Source organism: Protopterus annectens, chromosome 1.part0 (genome assembly GCF_019279795.1).
Source record: "Protopterus annectens isolate FY-2018-M chromosome 1.part0, PAN1.0, whole genome shotgun sequence".
Taxonomy (NCBI): domain Eukaryota; kingdom Metazoa; phylum Chordata; order Ceratodontiformes; family Protopteridae; genus Protopterus; species Protopterus annectens.
In genome coordinates this window covers 904,648,483-904,676,207 of record NC_056725.1, presented here as the reverse complement: position 1 = coordinate 904,676,207, position 27,725 = coordinate 904,648,483, and the positions used below count along the sequence as shown (strand labels likewise).

The window sequence follows — 27,725 nt, the reverse complement described above, 5'->3', positions numbered from 1 at the left end:
CCCTCTGATGCCAGAAGTGCTAGTCATGGAAGAAAGTCCGGGCACCCATGTTGAAGTCTATACAGTGGAGTCTACTCAATATTTCTGTTTAGATACTTTTAAAGAAAAAATCCTGAAGATGTTTCTCTTCCTGCAATGCCATCTTCAAAAGAAACTAGGTTGGAATGGTTTTCCTTTGCAAAATGTCTTTTGAAAAAATCCTGAAGATGTTTCTCTTCCTGCAATGCCATCTTCAAAAGAAACTAGGTTGGAATGGTTTTCCTTTACAAAATGTCTTTTGAAGGCCTTTCAGTCACTTCATTGTGATTCTGCAGCTTCATCTCGTTTAAAATGGAAAAGATCTCCCTCTCCTCCAGACAGAATAAATTGGGCTAGATTATGCTTCCCAAATCTCTTCTCATTATTCCTTGGAGTCAGAATCATAAAAAAAATATTGCTTCAGATTCTGCAGTAGTAGAATTTTCCTTTTCTGACACTGCAGGCAGGATGAAAGATCAATTTCTATGGGAGCAAAAATAAATTTCTAATACACAGAGGAGATATTTCTGTGTATGTCATTTTTTTCAGTCCTGGTACCAGTGTGCTTACCAGGATTGGGCATTTTTTTATCATGGGACTTGTGCACCCAGATATATTCCTCTTTCTCTATTCCTCTATTTCACAGGGGCATTAGAGGATGCATTTAATGCTGCCTGTGATTCACCTGACAGTCAGGTCCCTGCACATATGAAACCGGAACGACTTTAAAAGGTACCTCAGATACACAAGTTCCTTTTCTGTCATCCTGCTGATGACCTATATGTTATTTTTTTAACCAAAAGCACCGGCTTTAAACATTTTCCTGCCTCCGATCCTGCACCGTCAGACAAGGACTGAAGAAGAAACAGTAAATTGTTAAGCACACATGGCTAAATATATTCTGGCAACCTTTGCTGACATAAGGCAGTTACAAAGTTAACTTCTTCTGACATTAAGGCTTCATTACTTTCTATGATTTCCTTAGTCATACAAGTCACTATCCATTCTTTGAGATGCTCTTATGATGCTGCAGATATATTTTCTAAGGCTGCAGTAACTGGATCAGTGATGTGCAGATATGCATGGCTAAGATCCTAAAACCAAACCGAGGATGTCAACTCTAAAATTCTTAATGCTTCCCTTGATAATGAGGTATTATTTAGTATCTCATCTGCTTAAGTCTTGAAGAGATGTGATGAGAGAGAGAAAGCTGGGAATTAAACACATTTTTCAATACCCTGTCTCAGAATATAACAGAAATGACACTTTCAGCTCTGGGACATTTTATAGGAACCCATTTAAACAACCCCTCCCCCCAAAAGTCAGGAAAACAACAATTTAAAAAGAATGGGTAGCATGACTCTAAGAAAGAATGGGCACTTAAGGCCCAATCACAGTCCAAGAAAAATAACTGACTGACTAGGCCTCCCTTTCAAGGAATCCTTCTCTTCCTCTTTCCCTTTGGAACCAGGTCACAACAGATCCATGTGTACTAGAAATCATTCAAAATGAGTACAGGTTGCAATCGGACTCTTTCCCTCCAAACCTATTCATTTTCCTTCACCCTCAAAATCGAACCCAGCTTTTTCCTGCCATCATTTGCCATATGCTACCACAAGGCATAACAGAACCTGTACTAGTGGATCATAAAGGAAAAGAAAAAGGGTTCCCTTTAAGCATATTTTTAGTGACCAAGAAATGAGAGAACATAGAGGCAAGTTCTTGACTTGTCCTTCTTAAATCTTCACGTCAGGGTTCCAAAGTGCGAAACGTTCTGCTTGCATTCCCCTTGTCCTCTTATTCCTCGCCTGTGTTTCTTGACGAACTTAGACCTAAAAGATGTCTATCAACGTATTCCCGTTCACAACAATTTCGGATGCGTTTTACGTTTTTTTGTTTCTGGTTATCATTTACATTTCTTTTCTTTACACTTTGGTCTATCCACAGCCCCAAGGGCAGGCCACAGAGTATCTAGCACCAGTGATTACTTTTTGCATGTTACAGTTTTCCTACTTGGATGACTCTATTTTTGCAGACTCTTAAAAAATATCAGGAATTTGCCAAAAATCTGTTTCAAAACCTTGGTTTTCACCTCAGTCTGGAGACATAGTCTCTCATTCCTTTTCACAGAGTAACAAGTCTAGGATGCCTGGTAGAGACTTCTCAAAAGATGGATTATCTGCAACAGGGAAAAAGTCACCTTTTACCAACAATCATTTCTACAGATTTCTTAGCAATCTATAACTTTCTCAACAAGGGAATATCTTAGGATTTTGTGATATATGGCCTCCACTTTTCCAGGGATTCTACCAGGCAGGTTGCACATGAGAAAACTTCAGTGGATTCTCAAGTCTCTTAGAACCAGCACTCTTTGTTTTTTCTTTGTCAAGAAAGAACTTCACATGTGAGTTGACCAATTGCTTCTCAGTCCAGGTCTTGCACTTTCCTCCTCATCTCCTTCCCATTTTATGATTACAAATGCTTTATCTTCAGTTAAGGAGCTGTATCTAAGGCCTTCAATTAAGGAGCTGTAGCTAAGGCAATAATTGTCTTTAAGACCATCATTTCAACAAAAAAGCAGATAAAAATGGTGCCATTGATAAATGCAACAAAGAATCAATTGTGGACTTTAGGATCTCTTTTGCTTATCATGGGCAACTCCACCATAATGTAGTAGATAAATAAATAAAAAAGGGGAAACCAGGTCTTATCCACTATGCAGGCTAGCCATGATAACCTAAAATTGTGCAGTTCAGTACAGTCTATCCCTCCAGACAACTGTAGTCTGTCAGAGCAGAATACTGTGGCAGACACAACAAGCAGGTCCAGAAGAGACTCCCATGAAAGGAGGTTACACACAGGTGTCATTCATGAGATTAACCATCTGTGATAAACTCACCAAATAGATATGGTTGCATCCATTTATAACAGACAGTTGAAAAGATTCTGTTCCAGTGCTCCTTGCAGAAAGGCCTGGAAGACAAATGCTTTGTCCTTTCCATGTACAGGAATGTTCATATATGCCTACCTCCATTTCTCCTGATAACCAAGAGTTCTTTTAAAGATCCAAAAGGACTCTCCAAAAGTAATATTAGTTACTCACTCTTGGCCCAAACAACATTGTTTTCCCTTCTTGTGCAACTGGCCAAGGGCAATTACCACACACTTCCCTACTGGATGGACTTGCTCACACAGGAAAAGAGCTTTCTGCTTTATCTCATTGTTCAAACTTTATATCTGACAACCCAGATAATAGAGTACTGATCTCCCTCAGGCACCATTTTTAAGGATGTTCTACAGATTTTAAAGGAGCCTAAGAAACCTGCTGCAAGAAATTATTTTCTAGCTAAATGAAGAGATTTTCTGATTGGTGCCATAACAGGAACCAGGACCCTTTTAAGGCTGAAGCTCCATTAGTTCTGCAGTATCTTTGCGATTTGTGAAAATCTGTTCTTTCCTGTTTATCTGTTAAGCTTCATCTCTTTACAGTGTCAGTGGTGTAACAGGTTGTACACTGTCCTTTGATGCAGAGGGCTGTGGGTTCTGCTCTCATATCAGGTAGATCGATAGTTGACAATTTAGTGCGGCATAAGTGGGGTGCTATACTCTTGAGTATGCCATCTTTTGGATGAGATGTTAAACCAAGGCCCTAACTGTTTAAGATACTGGTAGCTCAGGTGGATATAAAAGATCCCATGGCACCTATAGTAAACAGTAGGGGAAGTTTCTGTTGCCCTGGCCAAATGTCCCGTAGTAGTAAAAATACCACCTTGGGTCTCCCATGAAAAGAGGCCACTAACTTGGTCAAAAAAGGATAAATGTAAATAAATAAATAAATAAGCAAAATAAAATCAATCAGACATTTCTGCTTGTATGCCCCTAGGTCCTCCTCCTTCCCTCCTAATCTTTGGTAAAATAATTTCTGAAAGGGTTACGTCAGATTTGCATACTTAGAAAACAGATGGCTCCACTTTGGGATATTAATTTTGTACTAGAATAACCTATCCTTTTACGTTTTGAAGCAACCCAAAAGCCTGCTTTAAAGTTCTTAACATGAGAAACTGTATTACTTACTGCTCTGACTTTGGCTAGGAGACTATATGAGTTGTAATCTCTTATGGTAATTCAACCTTATCTTATCTTTCATAAAGAAGGGGTAACTTTAAGAACCAGCCCTTCCTTCATGCTAAAGGCAGTATCAGAATTCAGTTTAGATAAATTTGTTCATCTATATATGTTCTTTTCTGAGATAAATAATAAAGGAGAGCAAGTACTACATATTTTGGATGTTTACAGGAAACTCATATACGAACTGACAGGGCAAAGGACTTTAAAGTCTCCAATCATCTTGTCATTTTTCTATGAAAGTAAAAAAGATACAATCAGTGTCAAAGCAAACAACATTTCCAAATGGTTATCTCTTTGCAATATAATTTTGTTGGAAACACCTGTCCTTTTAAGGTCAATGTTTATAATACCAAAGCTTTGGCTGCGTCTAGAGCTTTTTGGAAGGGGGTGGACTCTAGAAGTATTCTAGAGGCATGAACTTGGTTATTTGTACACACCTTCACTAAATATTATAAGATTGACTCCTTCAGGACAAAAGCAGGATTTGCTAGTGCTATTCTTTGAGAGCTCTTGTGCTCTGACCTTTCCTTCTCCTCCTCCTTAGCTAGCTAAGCTTTGGTAATCATGCCATATAGCTTATATTACTGCAACAGTTATCTGATGATAAACATTCATAACTAAAAAGATCAGTGGCATCAAAAATCTTAGTTATCAGAAGACACTGTCAGCCCTTTTTCTTTACTCAGTCTCTTACAAAGTCCTTCATGGAGATTTATGTCTAGCCTTTTGTTCCATGAAAGATCCAACCCTATGTGGTCTCTTATTCCTTCACAGAACTAATAGTACATCAAATACTTGAGTAAAGGAACTAAACTTTCATCAGCAGATAAATAAGACACGGCATGATAGATTCATATCTCAATGTGTCACTCACCTTTGGAACAAACTTCCACTAAATGTCAAGCAGACTAGCACCCTTGCTACTTTCAAGGTAAACCTAGATAATTGGATGAGCAGCCCCAAAATCTCTCCCGGTCTATCTTGTATTGCTTCCTAGAAGCTATATGGAAATTATGAGTAGGTTTTTTTTTTGTGTAGAATTGAAATGGTCTGCAGATTCATTGCTTAATATTTACCTATGAACTTACAGTGTGGTTTTGCAAGTAAGCTTACCATAACAGTAGATGTTATGGTAAGATGCAGTAGTCACACCATCCTTCCTTAACTCATCTCTTGTACTTTCTCTGTGACACTGTTACTGGTTCTTATTCATTAGCTAATCTTTTTGCCAGGGTGGGGTTCCCTTTAAACCTGCTATTCTCTTTTCTCTTAGCCCATAAATAATTATATTTGTACAATGAGCCTCCATTTTCTGTGAAGCAAGAATGCTCTTAATTTTGGCACCTGTGCATCTGCTTTTATATTGGCATGCCTTTGTGCTTCATTAGATGTGTGGTACACATACAAGACACTCAAAAGCATTGAGTATGGGCAAGCTATTAACTGTATCCTAATCATTTACATTGAACATTATTTCATATTATTCTGATGACAGAACATCCCTGTAATTCAAGCTATATTAATAAACTGTACTTTCTTCTTGCTGGTGTTATTAACATACACACAGTCCCATGTATAAATCATCCTAAGGATGGTAGTTAGTCATTAAGAAAGTAAGACTTGTTTAGTACTTCTGGATGATAGTAGCTGAGGTCTGTGTTAAGGGTTTGGGATTTTCAGTGTTGTAGGAGTGTACATGTGCATATATTTGTGTATGTGCGTGCTTGTGGCGTATGTTTCATAGAGGGTCATTTCTTCTTGTGGAACACAAGTACTTCATTCAGAAGAAGCTGAGCACTGTCTTTTGAAAATAATTTTTCTGAATATACCAAAGCAAGAAGAAAGACAAATGCTTGATTTTTTTTGTGCAGAAACCAATGTTTTTTGCTCTTGAGTAATAGCAACCATGAATGTGATTACAAGTAGCAGAGTGTGTGTATTTGAAGAAGTGCATGAGCTTGCCCCTCATATAAGACACTGTTCTTTGGCAAGCACCATTCACAATCTTCTGATCAAAATTTTTTTACCTATAGGCTAGAAGGTTTGTTATTTTCAGGAGGTGTATGTGTGTATACATGTATTCAGGCACAATTATACACTAACACCTGTATGTGTCATTTATGTTGTTACTGTGCCTCATTAACTACTCATAGTGCTGTCCTCATCTGATATTTACCCAGGTATAAAATCAGAGAACCAAATAAGCTGCACACTGCCATGATTGTGAAGGTACAGTGGTGGTGTTAACTCAATAGTTTATCAGGGACGGGGGCCCTCTCTTTATTTTGGCAGAATATTTTCAACTACTGAGGGTAGCAAGCTGTTGACTGCAGTATATTGTCAACCAAGAAAGATATACTCAATGAGTTGTTCTGTCCTTCCAGCCTGGCTGGCCACTGCATTCTGCATTTCGCATGCAGTTTCTTTCACTGGCACTGAAAGATAAAGATATGCAACTTGTAGCAACTTAAACTGTGATTCATTTATGTGTCATTTCTAGACATTCTTTGTTTGTAAGAAGAGCTGGATCCAAACAGTACAATCATAGTGTTAGCATCTATCTGAACAGAGTGGATAGATTTTACGTCTATAAAGGTTAAGTAGGTGGCTTCTAAACCAGCACAAAAACATAATAGATAGATGACTGCTACCTGGTAGGAAGGATTCGTCTGTCTCACACAATTGCTTGCAAAATCAGAGTACTGTAATGGACAGACAGCTTTTAATATAGATAAAGATCAGCTTTACCTTCAAGAAAAAGTGCAGATGAATCAGATAACAAAAAGCAGTCACCTTGATGACCCTCAGTAAAGATTCACTAAAGATATGCTTCTCATATGGTTATAATCATTTACATTTAATTTCGTCTTGGTTTACAACTGTCCTGTTATTTTGTCTTTATCTACATATGATAGCTTATCATTTACTGAATAATTGTTTGCTAGTCTATTGTGAGTTCATATTTAATGTTTCAGCATTGATGTGTCTTCATGTCTCATTTTTACTTCTCTGAATACTTTAATTAGTTGTTCTTTACTATACTCTGTTATATTTTGTTTCCTTTATTTCTCCTTCTGATTAAAATTCATTTTTTTTCTAGTGTTCTTAAATGTGACAGGACTTACAACTTATGGAGTTGACTGGGACCGGTTCTGTATCCAGTGGGTACCACACAGAGCTGCAACTTCCTACAGAGTAAAACTGAACCCGGTTGATGGTAAATGAAAATGTGTTATACTAATATTCTGTACATTAGCTTGTTTTAAAGCCTGTATTATTACATGGATCACAACCACCCATATGCACGCTAGCTACACTTTACTTTCTGAAGCAGTTAGCTGAGAAAAGCAGAATACAGGTACTTTTCATTTAGCTACAAAATGCACCTATAAATTACAAAGTTAATTTCATAGCTGTGATGGCCCTTGTGCTAAAATTATATAGGTTAGTTTAGTTTGGACTGAGTAGTTTGTTAACTGCTCTACAGTGTATAACTGACTAATTGTAAAATGCAGCATGAACGGTCTTTAATAAGGATCTGGAGGCCTTTATGAAAGATATTAGCGTCTAAGTAAAGACCGTGACAGGGATCACTATGGAGGGCATTATTAGATTTTTTTTGAAGGAATAACAATCCCCTGCCCACTAGAAGAGGAACGAAAGAGACAGCAGGAACTTGTCCTACACCAGTGTCATGGTATCCAGTTAAATTAGTGGCATCTGTCCATCATGGCAGGAGTATGAGTGGCCAATAGAAAAAGTGTCTGTCTATTCCTCTAGTAACCCATGTTGGGGGGTATGGGGGCTAACCTGTCAGGAGTCTGTTCTCCCATATATGGGTGAAATTCTGTTGTTAGGCATTAAAGTATTTGAATTATGGTGGAGGCCAGGTGGGTAGCACTTGCAGGTTTAAAGTAGTGTTATGAGCAGTGACTCCGCATTACATACTCAGGACAATAATGTGATGAGCATCACCGTTCCCCTTTTCACACAGGAAAAATTACAACTAACTCAGCACTCCAGCCACAATATAATAGTCCAAGCCTGCCTGAAACAGAGTTATAACTACTTTATCACTCCAGCTGCAGAATTATGGGACAAACTCACCTTTACTCCTTGCACCGTGTATGGCAACCCAGATGCATGCAGTCAGATATATTTCTTCTAAACAGAGAATCACCCAATAAAAGAGTTACATTCACCATCGCCCACAGTATTACAGGAAATGTAAACTAATGGGCTATTTATTGATATACAGATGTTTAGGTCAGTGGTAGACTGTAGAAAGGGAAGGTTAAGAGTAAGCCCACTTGAAATTAATATTTACAACTGGATTTTTAAAGTTTTTTCACAATAGTTAGATATTTAATCTTATCATCTCCCTTGTACCCCTTTGGCTAGTATAATGTGTAGGGCATTCTTAGCTTAGTTCACCTGCTCATACTCCTTTTTAAGCAAAAACACAAATAACAAATGTTTCAGTATTTGACGTAATTTTTAGTATTCTCCATTCCTTTTGTTTTAGCATTGTTTAGTCAAGCTGCTGCCTGCTGCTCCTCCTTCCCATATCATCTAGGCAGACTGTAAATGTTGTTCTATTGGTCTTTTGAGTTCTTTTACAACCACGTTTATTTCTCACATCCAGCCCCTCCCACACTTGCATGTTTATGAGGTAAGTAGCTTCCATGTTTTTACTCTTCTCATTATTTATTTATTTTGTGTTCTGGTTACACTGACTGCTTCTTAAAGACCTGAATAGCACACTCATTTATCGTAGGTGCAACTTATTCTGAAACTTTTTGACATTCTCCATTGCTAGGAATGAAGGTTCTATACCCTAATCTTTCACTCTTGAGGATTCAGTCTCCCATGTTTGATTGACATAGATTTGCAACTCTATTCAAACTTACCCCAGTTTTCCACATAACTTATTAGTTTATAGCTCTCTCTCTCTCTCCGGTCATTATTGACTAGGTTTTCTGTGTCTTTCATAGCCTTTGCCATTCCTTTCATTTTTCAGATTGCAATGATGCTTGGTAGATATAACGTATTAATACATATAAAATCTGAATTTTTGCCTATCCTTGTATTTGATTTTTTTCTGTTGGTGGTTTGGTCATTGTGGCATACAATTATAGTCTGGTAATGCATTGTACTGGTTATTATACCTCCCACTACCTTGATTCTGAACCTGCGGATGCATTTTTGATTCTTTTTCTTTTTTGCAAAGTTCTTTTTATAGTATTTTGAGTCTCTGACTTCCCCGCATACCTTCAGCTAGTGGACTTTATAGTGCATTCTTAGTTAAGAAATGCCCCTAATCCATTTCTTTATTGCATAAAAATATCCATAACTGTTACTCTGTTAGCTGTCATGTTTATTATTTTTTTCCTATTCTTTAGCTACCCTGTCTGGAGCAAGGAAATTCTGCACCCCCTATTCACTGCAGCTATGACACTTTCCCACTGCAACCTATATATTCTGGCCCCAAGTCAGACTACAGATGTTTTCAGCCAGGTCATTTTGGGTGATTCTTTTGTTATTTTTGACACATTCATAGTTAAGATTATTTGTTTTAAAGGCTTCCTGGATGCACAGATTACCCCCCCCCCTTTAGTGCTCTTTGAATGGCTCTATATTGCCCATTTCAAAGGTTCAGCTCACTTCTCTACTTTAATATAGTCTATATAACTATACCTACATTTGTCTATCTATCTCTGTGTGTGTGTATGTGTGTGTGTGTGTGTGTGTGTGTGTGTGTGTGTGTGTGTGTGTGTGTGTGTGTGTGTGTGTGTGTGTGTGTGTGTTTGCTTTGTGATAATTTAAAACTATAATCTTGTCTGAAGCAATCTGGTATTGGGATTTTGAAAGTGCTCCAAATAAGCATGTTACCTTTTAACTCTATCTGTGCATTGATATACCAGAATAACAGAGGTAACAGCTGAAACCTTGAAGGGGTGTATCTGAATTAGGGCTTGCATGATATATATTTTTTTCTTTCTGTGGAATTTTCGTCTGTTGTATTTCCAAATAGAGACACGTTAGTATCTTCTCACTGTACACAGTAGTTCATTCTTGAATTATGATATAGCATATAGTTGAAGCTCCGCATGATGTATATAAGGAGTTAGGCCATGTCTTTTAAAATGCCATTAGCGGCATGGATTAAGAGAATTGTGTTATTACCTTTTTGGTTTATTTTCTTATGTTCACTAATCTCTATGTTGACAGCAATGTATAACAAAAAGAAACAGCGAGCAATTATATTTTCTTTGAGCCCCGTTCCACAGCTGCGGCACTAAAGCCTGCAAATCTGGTAACTGAGGTTACTTGAATTGTGTGTCTAGTATCACATTTCACATCATAAGTCAGTCTTTGCTAGGATGTTGTGAAATGCCTATTCAAACATTGCTTCCTCAGTTAGCTTCCTAGAGTGGTTGAATTCACATTTGGTTTATCAGATTTATAAATGGAAAGTAAGATGTTTCATCTTTGTATCTTTATATAGACTTTGGTCATTATCATAGGAAAATTCATTCTATTGGAACTGAAGTGCAAGGTGTGTGTTCACGTAAAGTAGATACTCAACAACAGATAGCACTGTTTCTAGGGGGTTGACATATAATTACCAATCCATTCCACTATATCACACATTTTTAGCATAGTCTGACAAGAAATACCTGCTAAACGTAGGCAGGAAGGTTTCAATTTCACCTTAATCTCTACCTATATCTGCCAAGTAACCAGCTTTAAGATAGATAATATGTGCTGGTTATTCCAACAAGATTCTGTTTGTAAACTGTTTCTTTTGGAAGTGTTATTCTGTCTCAGGTTCTTTGTTGTTTTTTTTTTTCATTTATTTTATTCTATTTGCAGGTCTCTCTCTAATTCTTAACATGTAAACATTTTGCTTTTTCTTAACTAGAAAGGAATATGCCATAACTATGTGGTAGGTAGAATAGAGCTTAGTTAATTTCTAACTCTCTCATTCTAACTAAGGTGCTATGTTTGGGACAAACAGCTTCACCTGGGTGTTTTTTTGACTGGCGTAGTTCAACATAGATTTTTTTGCCTAACTTTGGTCAAGTTGCCATCCTCAGTGTCTGCAGAATGTTTTCTTGCTACTGTTTGGCTGGTTGCAGAGACCTTTTTCTCTGCTACAGTTTATAAACTGTTGGTAGATAAGGCTCCTTTCTGTCTTCTGAGCAACACCTGTTAAAAGGTTAAGTGATTCAGGTGAACTTGGATATAGAGTTCGTGGGACCGCAGCTGCAACTTTTTTCTATTATGTGCATATTTATGGATGCATACCATACACCCAAAATGCCTTTCTATGTTTCAGTAGTGTGTGTCTTCACAGAGCTTTGGAAAGTTTGCTTGCAACTTGCTACAAAGTACTTCTCTGGTAGTCTGTTTCTAGATGTCCTTACTCCATGGTGTTAATATTCAAAAATAAAATACATGACTTTAGCCCATGGCTGACAACCGTTTTTGAGCATAGTGCCAGATACCATGATTTCTGCTCTTCACAGATGATTGAATGCCAGACAGATAGATTATAGAAATTTGAGCAGTGATACCTGCCAGACTTGAATATGCACATTTATTTTAAGTACATTGGATATTGTTGTCATTAAGTATAATCAATAAATGTGCACAAATTTGCAAAAAATCCTGTCAGAAAAGTAAAATAAGTAAGTCAGTAATGTCAGTGATCATGATACTCCTCTCATCTGGTCTCCAGTGGAATGCAAGCAAAATATACTGGGGCATCAGTCTTTATCACTGGTGCTCTGTTTGATGGTAGCACTGTCCATATGTAGTGGGGCAATATTCTCTTTCACGGCTTGTTTCATTTATTAAAATATGCAATGTGAATATTCTGCTTTCTAGAGCATCTGCCTTGTTTTCCCTGATTGGTGTTAGGTGTCTTACTTTATAGTGTAGTCTTAAATGTTTTCTCCTTTTTGAGATGTGACATGATAAACCGTAGACAACGTAATATTTTGACATGGGTATCTGCATGTCTGTAACATCAGAGCTCTTTGTCCTTGTTGTGGTGCAGAGTTGTCAGCTCTTTACAATAAATTAAGAACATATCTGTTAAACTGTGTGTTCACATTAAACTGTGGTCTTTGACACTGAGCCACCTTTCCATGGAGTGAGAGATCATAGCAAAAATTGTTGGCAGTGAAGCAGCTGTGTTACATGATTCATTTTGGGCTGGAGGGAGTTATCAGAACTGTTCTAATTCTCTGTGGTCCTGACTTGGGTGTTTCTTCTTGTTGCTACGATCTGTAACATTCTTAATCTCATCTTTTTCTTAAAGGTACACCCTAGGAAGATCACCTTAGGCATTCCTGGATATCTAGGTGTCTATATTTACCTGACTAGATTTTCTTTAAATTCACTTCAGAAAACTTTTTTGTTAGTTCCGCTTGCAGCTTGGTCTTTCAGGTTAAACAGCACAGCCATTTTGTTGGATTGTGTGTGGATAGAAAAATATATAATCAGAGCTCTGTTTTCAGGTCCTTTCTCCTACAGAAATAGCAGTGGTCTGAACTTCCATCTCCTTAGCATCATTATACGATTGTCCCAGTTCACTTAAGAAATGACATTTATTTCTGCTAGTCAACATAAAACATTTCCATCATTATGGCATGACTCTCTCATGTATTTCAAGTGAGATAAAACCTACAATCAAGGATGTCATTGTCAGTGATGCAGCCCTGCTCTAAAATCCTCAGTGACATTTCCTATACCCTGTGTTTACTTCTCAATGACATTTTGTTCTTGATGAACCACAAAAATCCAGATGTAAAGTATGGGCTACAGAAATATGTTAGACAAGAATGAATTGGACAGCTGGGTAGGTCAAAGTGCCAACATCTGCCATTAAACTAAATGTTTGTATGTTTTTTCCCAGAAGCACACATAGTGATATACTTCAGAGTAGACACTATTTTATGATGACGATAATGAAGGTTGTGGTTGACTAAAAAGCTACACTACATATTTCTACTAATAGGTTATTGTATTCTTGGGATGAGAATTGGGTTGCTGAAATTCATATAGTTCAAGAACTCTGCAGGATGTCATTCCACATATCTCAGGTAGTTGGAAAGAAATAAAACATTGACAGTGGTTTACCATCAGCACAGAGAGCAAACCCACTCAGCATTACTATGCTGGTGTCTTGAAGGGAGATAAGCTGTATATCTGACTGCGTAGACAAGAATGTATAACTGTAATGTTGCTCAAACACAAAACATTATTTTAACTGTTGTAGCATACTTGTTAGCTCCCCAGACCCTACTGCTAACATAAGAAAGACTGAAAATCCTTTACAAGAATCAAAAACCCTTGCATATTCCCTTTTCACCTGTCTGTCTCTGATACCTAGTTTTCTGTGTACTCGTGTTAAAGAAAACACACACACACACACACATACACACACACACACACACACACACGCACACACGCACACACACATGCATACACACACACACACACACACACACACACACACACACACGCATGCATTCACATACACACACACACACACACACACACACACACACACACACACACACACACACACACACACACATGCATGCATTCACACACACACACACACACACACACACACACACACACACACACACACACACACACACACACACACACACACACACTCACAAGAAGACTAATTTGACATTATCTTTACAATTGCTTGACAGAGATTCTCACATATTTTTTGCTCAAATATCAAATGCAACTTATAGCAAAGATGCTCAAAACCTGAATGCAGTTGTCAGTTTTAATATAATTGCTTGGTTTTCTTGCTGTCCCCTTTTATAAATGACTGAGATATGTTTTGGAACTAATTGAGATGCCTGGAACTAAATCTTAAGATAGATGAATACTTTTAATAATGTGAAAGCAGGAACCACCACACTTTGAACTCTGCAGATCCTTTAAAAAATATGTTACAGAACTTTAACATTGCATCTTAATGTCACGCTTTGCTTGAAAACATTGTGCATTATTTACTGAAATTAATTCCACTAATATGCTGAGTGTTTCTGTTCAAAGCTACATTGCAAGCTGAGGAAACACATTGCCTAATGTCCAAAGTATTTATTAAAGGAATAAAAGATGTGAGTTGCTTCTTCAGGGCATAATTGTCTTTACCTGTTAAGAAGTAAGATGTAGTGCAGTTACCTGTCTGCAACACTTTACATTGGTTGCTTGTCTGTGATAGGATGGAAAAAACCTTACTTCAGTGTCATGATAAGAGTATGCAGGTCGACAATCAAATGTACCACCTGGTGACACTCTGGCCTATCTTTTAATGTAGGGAGGTATCCTTATTCTTTGCCTACATTTAGTTGGGCACTCCCTTTACATATTACACGGTAAGATGGCGATGTGATAAAACAACTGTGTTTGCGACGTGATCTCACCATCTGCTGATAATTAAGGTACAAGAATCATGTTACTTGAATATTAGCTGAGAAGGCAGGTAGCGTTGCAGAATACAATTCCAATCCACAAAGATCTGCACTTCTCTACATTGTATTACATGATTTAAAGCAGTTGCTCTCTAACTTTCCTCTTTTAATATACATTGCATGAAAGAAGTGTAGTAGCAAAATAATCTATAACTAAAGAAAGGTCTGTTCTCACTAACTCTGTGCATGTGGGTTTAGTTCCTTGCAGTCCTTGGCAGAGAGTTTGGTTAATAAGCAGCTGTACATATATGCAGTGAAAGTAAACCATCATTTTCTGTTAAAGCTATGTCCAAATGCATTTAAGCTAATTTGTTATTTTTGTCCTCATTGCAGCTACTAAGTTGGGACGACAAGAAGTTACAGTAAGCGGTGCAGAATCTACTTACTGCTTCCGTGACCTGTCACCTGATTCTGAGTATGATGCTACAGTATTTACTCAAACACCCAATCTTGAGGGCCCGGGAGTTACAGTGCGTGAACGTACAAGTAAGTAAAGACTGAAACATTTTTATAATTTACTGTAAATAAGCACATTTGACACATGCATATGCAGGTTCAAAAATCAGAATGTCCAGGCTTATTTGAATTATGTTCATATAAAGCTTACTACTGTTTGTTCTTTGTATTGTAGTCTTATTAGGAGACAGTGGGGGGAGGGCTTCCTTCACCTTTCTATAACCTTAGGAATAAGATAAAACAAGATAAGCAGTGTTTGCACCATTTTAGAATTTACTGATCAGGCTTATAAAATAACCCTCAAATCCATCATGCTTATAACTAGGCAGAATTTGAACTGACATAAAGAAGCATAAACCAGAAGCTGTTGAAATAAAAATTTGAACAACTGTATTGAAGACTCTTACCACACACATTATTATTCCAGTTTTTTGAATTTTTGAATTTTTATGAACAGTTGGCTGTACTAGATTTACCAAGAGTAAGTTTATGTGTAACAGTGACATAAAAACCAGATTCAGCAATCTTGGCACTGGTTTGGTTGTACCACATTTATGTTTTCTGTGGTGGTCAAATATTATGTTGTCCTTGTAAAGTGTGCCTGCTGGAGTGAGGTATGGAAAGTATCAGTCAGAAGCCTTCCATTTCTCTTACCTTAAGGTGGCTTCTAAACACAAAAGCCTTTTCACTCAACAATAACTCTTTATTACAAAATGTCATCATATAGTGAAAGGCACAAACACACAACAGTGAAGACAAGTTTTGTTCGCTCATAATTACTAATTTAAACTTTTTATGTGTGGGACATCCCCACTATGGGCCAGTAATAAAGGAGCCTGAATCCTCATCACTGACACTGGAGACAGACGTTCACTTGGAACAAAAATGGATACACCCAGTATTTCCAGATGCAGCTCTGTGCATCAAGCTCAATTTCCCTTAAGAGTACATAGGAAACACATTCAGTCCACGGTCTGGGTTTCTCTATCTGTCTCACTCCCCATTAAAACTCCCCACTGGCAGAGCTGTAGGGTTGACTCCTCAGCTGGGTCTCCAAGCCAAGTCCTCCAGCACCCTCTCTGTGAAACTAGTGCATCCTGTCCCTGCTAGAAGTAGCTGACACACACACACACACACACACACACACACACACACACACACACACACACACACACACACACATGCACACACATGCACACACACACTGAGATTTGATTTTTACACACACACACACACACACACACACACACACACACACACACACACACACACACACACACACACACACACACACACACACATGGGAAAGGCTGGCACAGATTTACTAGCTGTGCCCCTTCTGCCCAAACTATAAGGTAGTTACACTGCCAATGGGTATACCAAGGTCAGCTACTCTAAGGCTCTTACAAGGGTACCCAGTTATACTGAGTGAAATTAATATTAATACAAATGATAGCGTTTGGCCAATGCAGTAACACTTCCAGAAGTGGCCACAGTGTCGCCAAATAGATATACGTCCTCTCAAAGTTTAAAACATTCCCTAAAGGACCAGCCATAATGAAAAGGTTAAATATATTTAATAATAAATAATAAAATAACATGAAGATACTAAATACCTATTTATAATAAGCACCAGATATTGAATCACAGGAAATATTAAAAAATAACACAGATGGACAGGTTCACACAGTTACAGAAAAAAACAATACTTAACTAATCTCACTATATTTTCCTGACTAGTATAAAGAATTATTATTCCCTGGTTACTTACTAGAGCAAGGCAAGATGAAGTAGGTGAGAGATCCTTTATTGTCAGGTTACAAAAACAGAGTGTCATGAGACTTCAGTCTCGCCTAGTATCAAGCATTATTTTTAGTGATGGATTACAGAATGACATCACATAATTTCTGGTCATCTGACTTCTGGTTCCCATGCTTTCCCCCTTGTCTAGAAGCAGTTAGGATTTAGCACATATGTGTCAATAATACACAAACATAGAACATTGCTAAGATCTACTGCAGCTCCTGGAAATCCTAAAACAATTTCAAACCTGCACCCTTCCAGAGTAGCAATTAGTTCACTCCAATGACAATGCAGGAAGCTTCCTAGTACAGACTTTTTGTATCTGGCTTCATTGAGAACTGTAAGATACAATCTTTATGACCTAAGCCAGGTAATTTAATTTCAAACTATTTTCAAAGTTTGATATTAACCTCTTCTCATCCAGTATCCTCTATTAAAACATATACATTTAAATAGTTGCAATAATGCGTGTATATTTCTTTTGCTGTCCAGCAGGGCACACTGTTGGTACATTTTTAACACAAATAGCTTTACAAATACATTTTTCAACACAAGCATATGTACAAATCAGTTTGACATGCAAATGACATATACTTTTTTACAAAATTCCCAGCTACCTGTGCTGGCATATGTTAGACATCCACTGCCCTACGTCTCTTAGAATAGCTGGCAATACCTCACATACACCCTGATACCATGTGCAAAAATTAGAAAAAGGGGATGTGTATGGCTGGATGGATGAATGGATGAATTGACGTGTACTAAAAAAAACATGCATGCATTCTTTCATATAATTTGTGAGTTATTATTAGGCACTTACAATGTATTTGGCTAGGAGTTGTAATGCATTGTTTCTTTGTTGCTATCTTCATTTAGGTCTTCGACCTACAGCAGCTCCAACAGAACCTCCTCCACCTCCACCACCTCCCACAATACCAGCAGCAATGGAGGGTAAGGATCATATGACTTTGACTATATGTACTATGTGGATAAGATAGACACAACCCACACATTCATGCACATACACACACACACAGACACACACACACACACACACACACACACACACACACACACACACACACACACACACACACACACACATACACATTACAGACTGAATCATAATATAGACATAAATCTGTAATATCCCATGGTAACAGATTTGAAGGAAAAAACTATTTTCACTGGTGCAGGTACATAAAATGTTACATATAGACACTAGAAAGATAAAGTTTCAGAGTTAGTGTTGCCCTTTAATATGACTGCATTTATATTCCTTTCTTGGGCATTATTACAATTCAGGTTTTCAGATTACTAAAACAATGCTTATTAGATTAAAATGAATGTTGTATAACCTTGCACGCTTCTAAAGTTCAGAAACTGGAGGTCAGTATGAAGGACCAGGACTGAGCACCATAACTATTTAATTATTGCTCCTATTTGTAGAGGGTGGTATGTGATAAGCTTAAAACAATGGCTACATTAATAAAGACAGTATGAGAGCAAAATCAAGTTTATTACAAAATAATAATGTATGTTTGCATGGAATATAAGACTGGTTGGCAGTGGTATTGTGTCTAATGCAAACTAAGATTTCAATGTACCCTTTTTCAAGCTATAGACATATTGTGAAATACTGAACATAACATAAGTAATGCAACACAATATAACATAACGTAATACAGTACAACAGGTACAGTACTGATGTGTAAAATAATATTACTTCAATTAGAAACAAAAGTCTGTTAATAAAAACTGATCTTATACCAACAAAAATCAGAATGACAAATACAGAACACTTTGTGTGGATGCATATGATTTACAGTAACTCATTATTTATTTATTTTAATTGTTTACTGGGTAGACCACTAAGCACAAGTGCTTCTCTTCAGGCAACTCAAACAATATAGACTGGTTAAGTGACTTGCTGAGAGTAAAACAGCTTTCATTCAGAATTTGAAATACCCAAATCCAAGCTCTTGATTTTATTCTAGTGTGCTGAACTGCCAGATGTGCATACTCTACAGTCTGCTGTCTTTAGACTACCTTTATTACTGAGTTCTATGGTACTGTTCCACAATGAAGCAAACAACAACATTGGACCACCACTGCCAGAAGTAGCTTGACAGATCAGCAGGTTAGGAAGACTAATGTGAATATCAATGCTGTGATCATTGCTATGTACAGCAAATATTTTGACTTGCATTAATAACATCTGAGAAAATTAGTACTACCCAAACAGCACGAGATAATGATTAGAAATGCATGTAAGTGCAGGTTTATGTCTGTTTTATCACTGTGATATTTTTTGAATTAATGTGGCCAGAGCCATACCTGGCTCATCTAGTGCCCAATGCTGCTGAACTCTAAGCTGAGGAGTGAAAAACAAGGACCTCTAAAATGGCAGCAAATCTCCCACTTGATACAACTTATGCCATACACTAAGTGCTGAAGTAAGCGATTCAACCCTGATGACTGCAAAATAAGTATTTAAATTCATTTCCATGTCATCATTCAGAAATTCTGGTATGGAAATTAATGCTAGCACTGCACTACAGTCTGATCAGCATCTGCTGATTGTGCCTCCCTAAAATCCTACACTTGGTGTAGCTGTTTCCTTTATGTCATCCTAACTCCACGTCTTCACGTGGCAATTATAAAAAGTATATATGCCTTCTATTAAGATGTATGCTTCTCTCTTAAAAAAAAAAAAAATATATATATATATATATTATATATATATATATATATATATATATATATATGTACACATATACTATCTGTATATATGTGTGTGTGTGTGTGTGTGTGTGTGTGTGTGTGTGTGTGTGTGCATGTGTGTCTGAGCCAGAGCCAGAACATAAGTGAAGAATGTTATGTCTAACCCAAGCTGTATTTCGGCAACATTTAATTGAATAAGACGTGCCAGGTAACAAGAGGAGTTTCGTTCATACATACTTTTGTTAGAATCATATAGCATGTTATGCCCCAGCAAATAGAATATAAACATATACCAGCTGTGCATTGTACTGGCACCTACATACCCTGTCCCACCCAACACAGAAATACGTTCCTGAGTAGAATAGTGAAACAGTGACCATAATAATGGTTACTCACACACACAGGCTGAAACACTGTTTGCAAAATCTTTTTTATATAATATGTAGTTTTCACAAGCACACATATTGATACAGATATAGATATTGTGGATATATATGAGTAGGCATATGTCTATATAAATAGCTGTAGAGATTTGACAGTAAAGTCCTATTTACACCATAGAGAGAATAAAAACATTAAGTATACTATTGTTAATAAATAAAACTTTTATTTTTATTTATTTATTTTACATTTGTTAACCTGGAAAGTCCGACTGGCTATAGGTCCATTTTCAGTGGAGGCACAGGGAGAAAAGCTCCAGACATACTTACATAGATACATACAGTGAAACATTACAAAATGGACATTTGTTCAACAATAGATACACGCATATTCAAGATTTTCTGGATTACATACAGGAAATATTTAGAAATTATTAACTTTTAAGGGAGAAGTCATACATTTTTAGTGGTACATGGCTGTGCAAGTTATCATCTTTTTGTGGTACATTCCAGTAGGTAAGAGACATGTAATAAATCTTCTAAATCAGTTAATGAGCCAGAGTAATAACAATGAAATTTTTTACATGTAGCAAGGTTTTCATTTATAGATAGTATTTGAGAAGGGATTAGTCAGGGTTTGTACAGGGACATAGCCAATGCGTTTTTAGGTGTTTTTTTTAAGAGATATTTTGAATTGAGTTAAGGAGGGGACTGTAGTGAGCTCCGCAGGAAGTAAGTTCCAGGTTTTTCCAACAGAGTTGCTAAATAGTGATTCACCAGCTGAATTGTTGGATTTAACAGTTTGTACTAGCGTTCTGTTGGAGGAACAGAGTGTTTTTAGGTTACTGTAAGGGGTGATAATATGTTTCAGTATGGGTTTGCTGTCTGGTTGGTAGAGAACCTTGTGAACAACTATTAATTGATTATATTGAAGTTAGCAGGGTAGTTCTAGCCAGCCTAGCGATTTAAGAGTTAGACAGTGATGTGTTTTATATGCTGAACCTGTGGCAAATCTGGCAATATTATTGTAGCAGCTATTGAGTTTATTGAGGTCAGATTTGCTTAGGTTTGTGAAGATAGGTGAGGCATAAAGAAGGGTTGATAGCAAATGTGTACGGGCAATCACAGTCCTAGCTGATGGGGTTAGGAATTGTTTAATCTTATATAAAGAGCCTAGTTTCTTATTAACTGTTTGTCGATGTGAGCATCAAACAAGATTATTGTTGAATATTACACCTAGTAGTTTAGTACTTGGTTCTGGGAAAATTATGGTGCCATTGTTAGATTTTATGGTAAGTGATGGTAAAAGGACCTTATGAGTGGGGGTGAAGAATAACAGCTTAGTTTTATTTCGGTTTAGTAGTAGACGGCAACCAGTGAGCCAGTTTTCTACTTTGTTGAAGATGTTTTAGCAGAAAGAGTGTAAGTCTGTGGGGGAGGTAGCAGCACAGATTAGGGTCAAGTCATCTGCATACTGAATACAAGTTGCATTGGGATGACTTTATACAGATCGTTAATGAAGATGGAGACTAGGAGGGGGCCTAATATAGACCCCTGGAGGACTCCAAGGATGATTGGTAATAGGGAAGATAAGTTATCCTTCCATAGTACAGGTTGTTGTCTGCCACTTAGATAGGAATGAAATCAGCTAATTGCTAGGTTATCTATGGAGAGTGTTTTTAGTGTCCCTAAGATTAGCTGGTGGTTTACCATGTAAAATGCCTTGGATAGGTCTAGGAAGAGGGCAGAAGAGAGCTTGTTGTTGTTACAGTTTTGATTTATTGTGTGAGAGAAGGAAAGAAGGGCTGAGGTTGTATTATGGTATGGTCTAAATCTGTGCAGGGAGGGGGCTAGGAGATTGTTCAGATTGAGATTGGCTAGGAGTTTTTTATGGATACCTTTTTCTGTAATTTTAGCCAAGGGTGAGGGGATGGCTATAGATCTATAATTTGAGAGTTCAGTGAAATTTCCCCCTTTATGGAGTGGAGTAATGTGGGAGATTTTCCAGATGGAGGGGATATAAGCTTCAACAAGAGGTCTATTGATTAGTATTGAAATGAGATATGCTATTTCATCAGTGGCTTTTTGGAGATAATCTGCAGGTAATAGGTCTGCTGAAAGGATGGTGGGTTTCAATTTCTTGACTAGTGACCTAATAAATAGAAATACCCCACTAAAAGGATCACAGGCCTAAAGCAGATGCCCTCTGCTGACTGTCTAAAAACACTCCAGCTATAATCTGTCACATATTGCCTACTCACAGGTGATCTCTGCTTAATGTACAAGGCCATGTCAAACCCAGTGCTGTTGGACATGCTACACTTAAAGAAATCCCAGTCCCTCAGAGCTACATGCTCCAGGGTTCTAAATCTGGTCTTCACAATGAACAAAACATGCTGGAGGGATAGGTTCCTGACCCAGAGACTCCCCATACTCTGGAATAGACTGCCCATACATGTCAAGCTGAGCGCCTCTTTGGCCGTCTTCAAAAGGAACCTTGATGATTGGATGGCAGATAGGAAATTCACCCTGGGGATCATGTCTGTCACCCTGCTAGACAGAGGACCAGGGAAGTAAATATTCTGGGAAGAAATAGCCATTGAATTGTAATGGATAGGCTTGTATAGGCCCTAGGGCTGATAGCCTAGTACCAACCTATGAACCTATGTTGGTACTGGCTGAAAGTTGAAGAGGATATGATTATTGGGTGTGGGATCAGTAGGGCTTGGGCTATTGGGAGCTAGTTTGTTGGCAAGGGATTGAATGGTTCCTGTAAAGAAAGTGTTAAAGGTGTTAGCAACAATTTTTAGAGGTTTTTGAAGGGTAGTCAAGGGAGTAAGGGTAGACGATTGTCCTGGGTGGAGAAGTTTATTTGTGCTAGACCAACATTTTTGTGGATGAGTTTGGTGTTTCTGTTGCAGATGACAGTAATGTTTTTTTTGTCTAGCATAATAAGCTTCTTTGTATCATTCCTTAGTTGTTTATATATAAGGTGGTCCTTTGGAGATTTAGTGGTTCTCCAGGAGGCTCACGCTTTATTTCTGCATATCATATTTTGTCTGGTATTTTTTGACAGCCACGGTGCTACTTTGTTATTGGTTCTGATAGTATGTTTGGGAGCATGGTTATCTAGGATAGCAAGAAACTTAAAGTACAAAACTGCTTTGTCTAGTGGAAGCAGTTTTAAGTCAGTCCAGTCACATGAGTTAAGTTTATCTTAGAATTTTGTTTGATTAAAGTTCTTATTGCTCCTTATAATTTTGAAGGTGGATAGTTGAGGGATGTCATTTTTTTTGCCTGACTATATAGGTGAGGAAGTGATCGCTTATGTCCTCAGGTTGGGTGCCAGCTTTATACATATGCAAAGTAAATCATATGCTGTATACATATGGGGGTGGTTGTTTATTAGAATCCAGTCTAGAATACTTTCTTTGTTGTTAGGCTTACTGATTCTAGTGGGGGAAAATATGACCTGGGTGAAACTATGCAAATATATGTGGGTGGTAGGGAAGTCTGAGGAACAGGTGTTCCAGTCAATATTAAAGTCCCCGAGAAACAATGGTTTCTTGGGGGCAGTTTATGGGCAACCATTGGAGGATGCCCTCTAGGGTATTTGTGTTGTTACCTGGAGGAATATAGATGTACACGATGTTTATAGATTTGTATTTATTGATTTGTAACGTAGTAGTAAGTATTTCTGCATTATCAGCTTATGAGGCATGTGGAGTACTAGATTTGGTTACATCTAGTGTGGATTTATACAAAACGGCTGCCCCCCCTCCCTTCTTAGAGATGCGATCTAGTCTTAATATATTATAACCTGGAGGTATAACCTAATTATCAGTAGTGGTAGGTTTGAGCCAGGTTTCGGTAAGGCACAGTACATCAGGGAATGTACATCCAAGAGTGCATGCAAGTAATGAATTTTATTATTTATACTTCTAATGTTTAGGTGGCAGATTAGGAGTGAGTTGGAGGGTTTGGTTAGATTTTGCAGGCTAGTAGGGGTGTTATTTGTGGGGGCCGGTTACATCAGTTGGGCTTGGGCCTGGGTTAGGGTGAATGTCCCCCTCAATTATGAGGTTAGATTGTAATCTGATTGCGAGTCTCTGGAGTTTTAGTAAGGGTTTTTGATAATATTTAGTTGTGGGATTAATATATGTGGTTTGAATGGGATGATGAGTTTTTGCATTCGAGGAGTTAGATGAGAGGTGGGGTAGTAGCTGATTAAAGTTATTTGGTAGATTAGGAGTGCTGGTTTTGGATCTGGGGTAGTGAGAGCCTGGGAGGTACTGATATTCATAGGCTGTGAGAAGATAGAGAATTATTAGTGGGGGTATTAGGCAGTAAGAAGGCTTTGATTTTGGAGGTTTGGTGGAGGTTTGTGGAGGCATTTAACTAATGCCTGTTTAAAAATAGAGAAGGAAGGGTTACTAACTAGACTGGAGTAAGAGACTGGAGAAAGTTTTGGTAATTGGGATTGGGTCCTATGAATGAACAGGGTAATCATGCATCACACTGTAATAACATTATAGTAAGTTATGTATATTGTTTATTTGACAATTATTAATAGCACTTTAAAATGTTAACATAAAATGGTAGCATTTCTTAATCCTTTCCACCAAATGAATTGCCTCAGTGGCAGTTCAGCTGCCGAAGGCAATTTCTCTGCACTTCATACAGGTTTTATGTAGCATCAGGTATGAAGTACGGCATATCTGAATCAGGTCCGTTACCTTTTTGACCCTGTTTGGTGAGAGAATTGATACTTGAGAATCCCTAATTTGGGGGTCAGTGACAATGACATTTGCTAATTGTTCTGGAGGCACTGGTTCAAGTTAGTGTTAGGTAATGAAAAATGACTTTGAGTGGTCATCATACATCTGGAGATAGTTTGTGGTCATCCACCATATTTATCCCACATCTGGTAGTCTTTATGTTGTTATCCTGCTCTAAGTATTGCCTAGCTTTTTCACAGTGTAATTGTAGCTGCAAATATTCACACTAAAGCTCTCAAAGCAAGCATATGTGGTGTAATACAAAATGCATCATTTCAGCATTTACACATAGAGATGTATATGTATATACAGACTCATACTTTGAAATACGCACAAACATGCAAAGAATCTGTAATTAAGGTGATGTTTTGTTAAGGTCATGCAAAGACCAGTGATGTTGCTGTGACATAGAAGGATTGGCACTGTGCCACCACCCTCTATGCTGAAAGTGTAGTCATGCTTTAAAATTATAGCCAAGTGCGTATGTCATTTGTGGGGTATTATGAAATGATTACATGCAGATGGGACTGGTATGCAAGAATTATGAATGAATCACATATAGAGGAATATGATCATTTCTCTAATCATAACCTGCTTATTATGTGTTTAAGACGTGGATGCCAAGAAATTCACCTCAGGAGTGAAGAAAACATAAATAAAGATTTATGATTAGAGACCAAATCATAATTCTTTCTGTTGTGTAGACTTTATCTGCTCCATATACTATTAGATACAGAAAAAAGGCACGAAGTGTTTTGTCAGCTTTTAAAGCTGTCAAGCACTAAGCAAACACTGTCAAAATGGTAGTGCAGCATGTTGTCTTATTTTAAGGAGAGTCAGGGACAAATTACTGGCACAGACAGCAGGCAGAAAAACATCTGTTTTTAATTCTGCCACTATCATTTGATGGCCAGTACTGGTAGGTTTAACTGTTTAACATGATACCTGATCTTAGCAACTGTAGCAGGGATAATTGTTAATTGTTAAGATCTGGTCTTGTGCTGTAGAAGCGCTTAACTGGTTTGTCTTTTTTTGCAATATCAGAGTATAACCACCATGCACTACAAATGAGTTTGTGTTTCTAAATTGCATCCGGTCCTGCAGGGTTCAGATTAGTGCCCCAGTGAGAATGGTGTTCCATGCTGCATAGTGCAATGCTAACATCCACGTTCTAGTATCTCAAATACCTGTCAATTGTCTTAATGCCGAGTGCTGAAAAGCCGTCAAAGAAAAAGACAAAAACTCAGAGAAGAACGAACCTCAAAAATTGCTCCTCTCCCTAAAACTTCTTTTTGCATGGGGGGCAAGACCCCCCTGTACATCCCACACCACCAAACTTTTATGTACCAAATCTAATATCACCATACCTCATTGGAAAGGGAATATTGTGAGATATGGCGTCTCAGACTTAACATATGTAAGTCTGATCTTTTGGCCATTCAGCCTCCGTGTTTTGGGATTCACTGCAATGGGTCCCAACACTTCAAATTCTTACCTTGCAATCAACTTCTTGATATTATGGATTTCTTGGAAATCAGCTTTAGTCCATGGTTTTGAACTGTAGGTTTGGAAAAAGCCCTCTTAGAGAATCTTTATGTACTCTGGAGAATTTATGATAACAAATCCCAAAGAACCAATTCACTGAGCACAACCTATTGAGAAATCAACCCACAAAGCATTTAGTTTTAATTGTTTTTTCCTCCAGAATGCATGCCCAGCTTTATCCCTATGTAGGAGATAAGCCCCTTACCCACCCCCCCTCCAACTTATGTATACAAACTCCATGGCCGCACAAACTTAAACAAGGGAGAAATCTTCTAAAAGAAAAGAATCACTGCCAATGCACTCTTATAAATGGCACTGGCAGTGATTTCCTGTAGAAAACAGTGATTGACCAATTACATTTGGTGAGTTATTGCCATTGAGTTGACTCCTTGAGGATTTGTTAATCAAGGAGTAGAGCAGCCCATTTGTGCATGGGCTTTAAGCTCTGCTAACAGAAAAGTGTGAATATGAACCACTTATATTTTATTTTGCAGATAGAATCATAGCTTCAGAAATAGTCAGATGGACACAGGCACACTCATGACTTTAAAGTCAATGCCCCACACTTGATTAGAAGCTTAGGAATCAAAGACCAAACCAGAATAGTGACAACTGATTAGCTGGTGGCCTGCAGTACTCCACTTGGAGTTCTAATGCTGTGGAAATGAGTGGAAGGACCAGTAACTGTACTGTTGGTGTCAATGACAGACATATAAAACATGCTGACATGACTTCTGTTTAGTATCGTTACACGCAGCGATGTTTGTGGAGGAAGCAACGGGTATACAGTAAGAACAATCCTTCCTTATTATCTTCTCGTTGTTCCTTCATTTGGACCGTGGAACACTGAGATTGCTTCCCTGTTGGGAACCAATACTGGACATGTCAGTCTTTGTGGTAGCATAGGAATGTACAACCTCAGTTGTAGTATTAGCCAAGGAGTGATCACTACCACAGATAACCCATCACTTGTTGTCAAGAGTCAAAGCCTTAAAAAACTCCAGCTATACTCTGTCGCATATCGTCTACTCCGAGGCGATCTCTGCTTAACATACAAGGCCATGTCAAACCCAGAGCTGTTGGACATGCTACACTTAAAGAAATCCCACTCCCTCAGAGCCACACTCTCCAGGGATCGAAACCTTGTCATCACACTGAACAAAACATGCTGGAGGGATAGGTTCCTGACCCAGAGACTCCCCAGACTCTGGAATAGACTGCCCATACATGTCAAGCAGAGTGTCTCTTTGGCCCTCTTCAAAAGGAACATTGATGATTGGATGGAAGAAAGGAAATTCACCCCGGGGATCACATCAGTCACCCTGCTAGACAGGGGTCCAGGGAAGTAAATAGTGTGGGAAGAATTGGCTAGGGAATTG

At 38.0% G+C, this 27,725-nt stretch overlaps 1 protein-coding gene across 3 annotated transcripts in view; it reads left to right on the top strand.

Annotated features, from left to right (window-relative positions):
* The window catches only part of COL12A1 (collagen type XII alpha 1 chain), a 589,904-nt gene that overhangs the window by 430,961 nt on the left and 131,218 nt on the right, over window positions 1-27,725 (top strand). For all 3 annotated transcript variants that reach the window (XM_044063907.1, XM_044063925.1, XM_044063915.1), the window contains 3 exons: window positions 7,247-7,363; window positions 14,994-15,146; window positions 17,796-17,870. In XM_044063907.1, coding sequence (XP_043919842.1) covers window positions 7,247-7,363; window positions 14,994-15,146; window positions 17,796-17,870 — 345 coding nt within the window. The remainder of the gene's footprint in view (window positions 1-7,246; window positions 7,364-14,993; window positions 15,147-17,795; window positions 17,871-27,725) is intronic.